At 54.2% G+C, this 8,346-nt stretch overlaps 2 protein-coding genes across 8 annotated transcripts in view; one reads left to right on the top strand and one right to left on the bottom strand.

Annotated features, from left to right (window-relative positions):
* Positions 1–240: 240 nt before the first annotated feature.
* On the bottom strand, positions 241–7,395 carry ANAPC16 (anaphase promoting complex subunit 16). Of its 3 annotated transcripts, none has more exons than XM_048945674.1 (4): positions 7,324–7,395; positions 5,759–5,916; positions 2,744–2,818; positions 241–907 (listed from the first exon to the last, which is right to left on the bottom strand). In XM_048945674.1, the coding sequence occupies exons 1-4, from the start codon at positions 7,377–7,379 to the stop codon at positions 792–794; spliced, it is 405 nt and encodes a 134-aa protein (XP_048801631.1). In that variant the 5' UTR covers positions 7,380–7,395; the 3' UTR covers positions 241–791. The 3 variants fall into 3 exon arrangements, with proteins under 3 accessions (XP_048801631.1, XP_048801632.1, XP_048801633.1); XM_048945675.1 differs by lacking the exon at positions 7,324–7,395 and adding an exon at positions 7,163–7,262; XM_048945676.1 differs by lacking the exon at positions 7,324–7,395 and adding an exon at positions 6,339–6,528.
* The window catches only part of ASCC1 (activating signal cointegrator 1 complex subunit 1), a 27,893-nt gene continuing 26,408 nt past the window's right edge, over positions 6,862–8,346 (top strand). For 2 of the 5 annotated variants that reach the window (XM_048945672.1, XM_048945670.1), the window contains exon 1: positions 7,994–8,293. In XM_048945672.1, the coding sequence (XP_048801629.1) occupies positions 8,202–8,293 (92 nt within the window). In that variant the 5' untranslated portion in view covers positions 7,994–8,201. The other 3 variants (XM_048945669.1, XM_048945671.1, XM_048945673.1) reach the window with 3 other exon arrangements.

Genomic DNA, 8,346 nt, shown 5'->3' with positions numbered 1-8,346 from the left:
AAATGCATGGATTTAAACCAGGATTAAAATCTGATTTAAGTCACTTCTGAGCATAAAGCAAGCGTGCTTTGTTTTCTTTCTCTCAGAGGATATTTTTGATTGTACTTCAGTTTACCATTGCAACAGCTGAGGTGCCTCAGAGCTCCATTAAACCTGGTTCCCACCTCAACAGCTGACTGTTCCTTTCATCACACCCCTCCCCCCACCCCCTCCCATACTAAGTGGTGAAAAAAGAAATGGTTTCCAAGACAGAATTATTTTATTATCACAGAACAATTTAACACATAATAGGGAGGAAGAGGGTTTCGGGGTATTCAGGGCACAGCTTCTGCATTAAAGAGCCATGTGCTACCAGCACTGTGCAGACAAAAGAGAAACAGTGCTGGAAAGAAGACAGTTTCAGCAATACAGGAGCACCGCCGACAAAGAGTCCCCCGTGCAGCTGACCCAGGACGCATCTCATCCTGTCAATTGTCCAGAAGAAGGGCTGGGACTGCAGAGCCTTTCTGAGAGGGCCTGGAAGTGCTCTGCAGAGGCCTGGCTGGAGTGGCAGAGACGCACGCTTCCCAGGCAGGAGATAACCTGGGCCAGTGCACAGGAGGGAAAGAGCAGACCAACTTAGTGGGTTCCTTCCCCTGCCACTCAGCTTTATATCTCCCTTTCTTTCTTTCTTTCTTTCAGCCCAATCCTGCTGACACAGCTGTAAATACCCTGATAGATGGTGGCGTGTTTTGAAGTTGGGCCAGAGAGTGCCTTTCTTCTGCTCTCCGGCAGCAGAGATCCAGACGTGCTCAGCCCGACGAGGGAGTGAATCCCAGCAGCTGCTCTATTGGCTTGTACCTCCACTCATCTGCCTCCAGCTCCTCTACCAGACCGGCCAGTTTTTCCATCCGTGCAACTTGTTGATCTGCAAGAAGTTCAAAGGTAACCGTGGTTTGCAACGACACTGCAATTAAACTTTGCAATTAGATGTAAATTCCCAGCTGTCAGTGGGGAACACAGTGCAGAATCGACCCCACCAAAAGCTGATTTGAATGCAAACCCACTGTACATGACAGCGTGTGCAAATGGCGAGAGGACCTCGCCAGATCAAACAAGGAAGCAAAAGGGACAGGCTTTTCTGCTTGGGAAATGCTGAATCTGTCTTCTACCCATCCCTGCCCTGCCACAAATTGTAACAAGGAAACGTGAGAGGACAATGAGTGTAAGGAGGCGCAAACAGCACGGAGTTCTTTTCTTTAGCATAAACATTTATGGTACAAAAGAACAGAGAAGTTTAGAGAAAGCCTGGCCTGCACAGAGCAAGGAACTCCTCCTGCCAATGATGGTCCTTTGAGAAGAAGCTGGATGACTCTAGCAGAAGCGCTGCAATCCGAGTGTGCTAACGACAAAGAACCTCAGAGGAGAGGCAGGTTGCCTCCCCGGGGTTCCCTGGGACAACTTGTTCCGCTCAGCTTTATTTAAAACCAGTTGTGCGCTTGGCATGCAGGCTCCATTTTCAATTAAATGAGCTGAAGTGGTACAGAGATGAGAATAGCCCTTCTCTTGGCTGCACTGCAAGTTTCATAGCTTGGCAGCGTCTTGGAAAAAAAAACAGCCTGGCAGGAGCCAACTTGCTAGCAAAAGGCATAGCATAAAATGTGCACAATTTGTGCTGACTGCAGCCACAGAGGTTGGGCGCTTCTAAAGGCGCCTGTTCTCACTCCACCTCCTGCGACTTGGTATTTTGGGAGCCATCAAACAAACAAACAAAACGATGACCTCGATCTTATTTTAAGCCTTTCCCCTTTCCTTCAGGGAGGCAACCAAGCGCTCCACAAACCAGTTCCAAAAGCTGCTGCTCATTAGGGTGCCAGTCTGCATGGCAGCTGCTGGTAGTTACAGCCACTGGTAGTTACAGGTGCAGGAGAGCTGGGGCTGTGGAAACAATGGCTCCAAAGTTCAGCTTTGCTTTGCAATCGAGAAACATGGGATCACAGCCTGAGACCTCCTCCTGGCAGCCATCACTAGTGGAGGACAGGAAACCTCTCCGGTCTGAGACAACACATGGAAGTGCCCATTCTAGCTGACGAGAGGTGGAGCCCAGAAAGGATGTGACCCTCAAGAAACGGATGGGCTCTGGTGCTGAGCTCTGCCCAGCGTCCTGAGAGTGAAGCCGTGCAGTTAAGCCCATCGTTCAGTTATCATCACCTGGGCCACGGGCACAGATCCCAGGAGGGAAGTAAAAGCTCGTGCAAGGCTCTTGGGGAGAGACAGAGCACAGTCAGCCCCACCACCTCACACCACACTCTTGTGCAGAGCAGTGCATCCGCTCCCAAACACCTCTGGAAACCTCGCTTGACCCTGGCAGGGCTGTGAGGCTCAGCAGGGAAACAAAGGCAGCATCAAGTGACTTGCCTGAGGCCAAACAGGCAGTCAGTACCAGGCCACCATCAGGTCGTGGGCGTTTCCTGCCCCAAGCCTCCTCTCCTGGCCTCACCTCCAGTGAAGGCAGCTCTGCACAGGGTGATGGAAAAACAAGCTGCAAGAGGCACGGCCTATTCCCACCCAGGCTGTGTGGGTTCCCTTTGCTTTGCATAGGGCTTGCAAAAAGACTCACTGGTAGCCTGACTTGGCATTAATTCACAAACTTAAAAGGCTATTCTGCTTTTTTGTGGTTGGCACCCTAGAATATGTCAGCCTCTTAGCTGCTTTTGCCCCCATCTTCCCTGATCGGCATACAGCTAAAACATAATGTGCTTACCGTGTTTCACTTGCTTTAATGTAGATGCAACCTGATAGCTGAAGACAGACTCACAAAGAAATCTTTCCGAGCCATCTGTAAATAGAAAAAGGGAGGTGGTTTCATCTGTTCTGAGAGCTCTGTGATGGAGCAGCCCTAACTGTGGCCAATATTGTTATATTTGAGCTGTGGGTTTGCCCATCTGTCTAGTTTCAGTGCTTTCTCTTGCAGTAAGTGTGCAGCACTTTGGTTTCTAGGCCTTGCAGTCAAATCCTACCAAAGGTTTCAGCTGGGGCTGGCAGGCAGGCAGGTGGCTGTGCTACCTGGGAGCCATCGCTTCTGAGCACAGATCGCTCGCTGGCTGGGAAGCAGCCACTGCTACAGCAGTGTCAGCAGGTCTGGTCCACCCAGCCCACGCTTCCTTCCTGGGGAGCTTCCTGGGGTGTGAGGGGCAAGGGAAGGGGGATGGGGGGGGCCGGAGCTGCCCCACTAAGTCTTGTGCAGCCAAGCAGAGAGCAGGAAGCAGCTCTGCTCCCTTGGAACTGCTGCCACAAGGAGCTCCACTCAAAGGCATGAGGACGGCATGCAGCTGTGCGAGATATACAAGGGCAGAGGCGGACAGCCCCACAAGGAGCTCGCTACAGCCCAGCTGCTCCCATTCATGTGAAGCAGCACAGGCATGCTGCTCGTGCACCAACTTTGGGAGCCCTGTGGCTTGAGGCCACGACTGCAGTCGCTGGGCTCCAGCAGCTGCCACATGCATGCAGCAATGACACTTGCAGCCAGAGAGGACATGTGAGAGAAAACTCAAAGCTCTCCCTTCGTTTTTATGTTTAACACCAAAAAGCCAGCAACTGAAGCTGTATGTGCCAGCAGCTTAACCACCTAGACATGAAGTGCACTGACACCTCCTTGCTTGAATAAAACCATACTGGGTTTGGAAGAGAAAGGAGAATGGCCAGGAATGGCCATTCAGGATGGATTTTCAAGCTGGTGAACCCCCTCTGCTCCAAACAGCTGCTTGGAAGGGACCTGTGTTGGCTCACAGTAAGAGGCTGTGACCCTTCTGCAGGCTGCTGAAACCCAGCACCTGTCCTCATGACCAGCAGCAGACCCGGCAAGCCGCACACACCTGATGGAAACTGCAAAGAGCTGCGTTACTTGAGCCCTCACCTCCCTCAGACATGTGGAGAATCACACTCTGCCATGGCATTTTGGTTCTAAGTCAGTTGAATGAATTCCAGAGTGCTGTCAGATTGGCACAGGGGCTTTGCTCTTAGTAAGGCTGCAAATCCACAAATACTGTTACATTCCCTCCATCAAGTAATTTTAGTCTGTTTTTAAATAGAAGCTAAGCTAAGCAGAAGCTAGCAAATATTACGACAGCCTCTGATTCCCTCGGGGCTCAGACACTTGTGTCCTTACAATGCTTTATGATTTCCCATGGGCATAGGCCATAACCCCACACAAGGCATTTCAAATAACGTGCATCTTACAAGCTAAATCAGTTAACTGATCATGCAACATCTGAGGAGTAAAGCAGCCTGGTATACAGTGCTAACTGTGTGCCAAGGACTAATGTGGCTTATGCCACTTCCTTTTCCAAAAAGGACTGATTTAGCAACAAGCGAATTACAGTGCCAATAAAAATCAGTCAGTTAGCAGGGATTTTTGAGAAGGAAACAGGTACGCAGCTACCACACTAGCAATTGCCTGAAGAAGGTATGAATGTTATCACCTGCTATCTCAGAATGAAGAAGCTAAAGTTTCCTGTGACAGGGAGAGTGTACAATTGCTGCTGCCACCCAAAATGGATTGGTCAGCCCAAAATAAAATCAAGTACATGCCGCTCACTGTTAAGATGAGGAAGAGCAGCAGCTCTAAGGCTGAGGGGACAAATGGAGCCCTGGCAACAGGCCTGGACAACTAATCTGAAGTTGAGTCCTGGGTGAGAAGGAAGAATTGAGCTGCACCACAATCGCAACATCCTCTCTTGCAAGCTCTCAAAATACTGTGTTAATGCTGCACCATTTTGAAGCATAACCAGCGCTGCTCAAACGCTCTCATTACCTCTGTGGGAGACAACTGCCTTCCCTCTCCTCGGATTCCCCATTTGCCTCCAGCCCAGCCATCCAGCCTGAGCAGCTCTCAGGAAGAACAGTTGCCTGTCTATTTGCTAACGTGAAGTGCTTCATTATTTTAATTTGTTTTGAGGACTCATTAAGTTCTATGAACAACTCTTTAGTCATAATTACCTCAATAGACTGGCATACGGACTCTAATGTGTAATAAAAACAGCGATTACAACACAGAGCTCAGTTCCCAGCTGTCCTGCGCTGCCATGTCATGTCCATACCTAGGGAAACCCAGGCATGTCTGAGCCACAGGGCCACGGCCAGCTAATATGGCCCTGTAGAACACCGTGGGGGGATTGTGCTCAGCCTCCAAAAGTCAGGAGAGAGGTCTAGTCCCTATTTGCTGCTGAATTTGTGCCATACAGCAGGAGGCATGCCTCCAGCTAGGTCAAGGGTCCTTATCATCCCTTCGTGCTGCTCACGCAGATCTCTGCAGCAAGGCCTCAGCTCGCATTGAGAGCCAAAACAAGCCTTGCATTTCCTGGCTAGCAGGGACACAGGCTGCCTTCTGTACTAGCCCCGTCCAATCTAACCCCAGAACTTCTTTTGCCAAGAAAAATACTCCTGCCTCAGCTATCTTTACAGTAATTCCTGTCCGACTTCAAAGGATAAGCTAACAATGAGCAATTAATGCTGTCATGTTCCCTTTCAGGTGGATCACTTCCTTGTCTGAAGCACTGTCACGGACTTAAAACTGAGGTGACTGCAAGAAAAGTCACTTCCTCACAAGTGATGGTAGGCAGGGAGCCACCAGGCAGGCCATGGGAAAAGGCACTGCGACAGGGCCCGGCCCTGGAGCTTCCTTCCTCCCCCTGGCTTCTGCCAGCCCAAGTCTGAGCGGGCCCTGGGGTCCCATGCTTGTGGGGAAGGAGGAGGTGCAGAAGTCAGCCTGTGCAATCACCTTCCAGCATCTCCCCGGCTCCCTTGGGGTAGGTGAAGAGGGCCTTTCGGGGCGGTGCCAGGTCCGAGACACTGAAACCGGATCCTGTCACAGAGCTGCCACTGACTCCGCCAGCTGAAGAGGATGAAGAGGAGGCGGCCATTTCACCCCGTCCCAACCTGCAGCCATGGAAGGGAAGCAGAGCACAGTTAGGAAGGGCACCTCAGCGGCAAATTTTCCCACTTCTGGGCCAAGACGTCAGTGCTAACGGGTGCATATAGGACCGGGAGCCTCGTCCCAAACACCCACAGGGGCAGGAAGCCAGCCACAGGGTGCATGCCCCGGCCTGCGCACATCCGCTCTGGCTGCACTGCTGGAGTTCCCCAGCACATCGCAGCGGCGGGGCACGCAGCCAGGCACGCCCGTCACGGCTGAGTCCAGAGCCGGCCGCTGAGAACGGCTGCGGCTTCGCACCCTGCTTAGCCGCAGGCAGCTGTCACACCCCACAGCAGCACCCCCGAACGGCGGGCAGCCCTCGGGCCGACCCTCGTAGCGAGGGGCCTGGGAACGTCGCGGGATTGCTGCAGCACATAAAAATAACCTGGTGCAGGTCGCTGACCCAGCTCCGCGGGCCGTCAGCTGCTTGGCTCTGCTCCCGCTCCCGAGAGCCATAAAAAGACTTCTTTATTTTGGCCTCATTTCCAGGAGCACAAACACAGAGAAAGCCCCACTCCCTCATACAAGCTGGAAGCTTGCAGGACTGCCAGTTCCCGCGCACATCCTGCGCGAAGCCGCACCGCGCCCCGGCTGCAGCAACAGCGCCCTGCCTTGCATCAGCGCCCGCCTCGCGTCAGCTGCCCTCACAGCGTGCCCTGGCCTCCTGCAGCGGCAAACAACATCTGCCTGTTCAGCACAAGGCTGGCCGCTGCTCGCCTGGCTTCTTCTCAGTCTTTTTAGAGGGACTGTGTGTTGCTGCGTTGGTGGGAATGGGATGTTTAACACTTATCAGGTACCTCCCTCAACGCTGGGCTGTTCTAAGTGACAGCGCTTGCTGCTCCAGCACGGCACTTAACACTACATCCCTCCCCACTTCAGGTGTTTCTGTTCAGCACCTTTTGGCAGGCTCTTTTATGTGTCGTTGAATCATACAGTGCCCTATTACACCAGATATTTGGAAGAAATTCCTTACTGGGAGAGCGGTGAGACGCTGGAGCGCCCAGCCCACCGAGGGGTGAATGACCTCCCCCCGGGGCGTTCATCACCCGCCATTTTGTGTGTGGGACGGGGCTCCCCTCCCGCGCGTGCGCCGCCCCGCCCCCTGCCCACACTCCTGCCCCGCATGCAGCGGCTTCCGCGGCACCAGTGCGCCTGCGCCGCGCGCTCCCTGGGCGGCACCCCCCCCCAACCGCCGCGCATGCGCCATACCGCAGCCCCTCCCCGGCTTCCGTAGCGAGCCGCTTCCCGGTGAGTGCGGCTCTTGCCGCCGACGCTCCGCTCCCGCCCGGTCGAGCGCCTCCCCTCTCGCCGCCCGCCCCCTTTCCGCCTCCCTTTCGCTGCGAGGCTCGACTGCCCGCTCCGGGCCTCACCTGGGCGCCCGCACCGCTTGGCGCAGGCGGCGCGCGTGATCGCGCTCGCGGTGCATGCTGGGCCGGGAGGGCGGGCGGGCGCGCACTGCGCGCGGCCCCAGCCGACTTCCGGTGGGGGAGGAGGGCGGTAACCTTGGCAACGGAGCCGTCGTGGGGCGGGTTCGGGGGTCGGTGGTTCTGCGTGTGTGGAGCGAGGTCTGGGGGAATGGAAGCCATGTGGCGGCGAGCGCCGCGGCTCGGCACGCAGCGTGCACGGGAGCCTCGGGAGCGGGCTCTGTGCCTACCCTGTCAGTGCCGTGGTAGCGCTCCCACAAACGCTCCGACGCAGGGCGGCGTGCTGCTGGAGCTCTTGTTCGCTGGCGGGAATCTGTTCTAAAAGCGCCTGGGCAAGCGGAGTTGTTGCACGTAACCGTTTCGGTGGCGTGTATAGGTTTGAGGTCTGACCGACCGTACTGCTTGCCCTGCTGCTGCATGCCTGCATGTGTTTTCCACAGCGAAAATCAGCCCGCATCTCTCTGGAGCACGTCCAGGATTGCCTACGTTTGTCTCAAACTCGGTGTATTTTTTTCATGGGGAATCTTGTTTTCTGTATTTTCTGTGGAAATAAAAGCACCATGTAAGCTCTGAGAAACACGGGGTCCACACAGAGTGGTGCACTGAGGTGATGCAGAAATGCTGTACGGGGCTTACATGGTTTTTAATGTTTTAATATCTTTAGGCTGAAGGGAACCTAGGTGCCTGATGTCCTGTAGCAGGGCAGCTGGAGGGGAAGCTCAGCTTTCCTCAGTAGAAATAATGAAGGGCCCACAGAAGGGCAACACAGCTGTGAGCTGGAGCCAGGTGTCTTATGGGGAGTGGCTGAGGGAATTGGAATTGGGATGGGTCAGTATGGGGAACAGGGGAGACCTCATCGCTTTCTACAGCTCCTGAAGGGAAATGGTGGAGAGGTGGGGTTGGCCTCTGCTCCCAGGTAACGGTGAGAGGTGACAGCCAGGGGAGTTGTGCCAGGTGAAGGTCAGATTG

Source organism: Lagopus muta, chromosome 5 (genome assembly GCF_023343835.1).
Source record: "Lagopus muta isolate bLagMut1 chromosome 5, bLagMut1 primary, whole genome shotgun sequence".
Taxonomy (NCBI): Eukaryota; Metazoa; Chordata; class Aves; order Galliformes; family Phasianidae; genus Lagopus; species Lagopus muta.
Note: the sequence above shows the minus strand (reverse complement) of the source record. Positions and strands in the feature narration are given on the sequence as shown.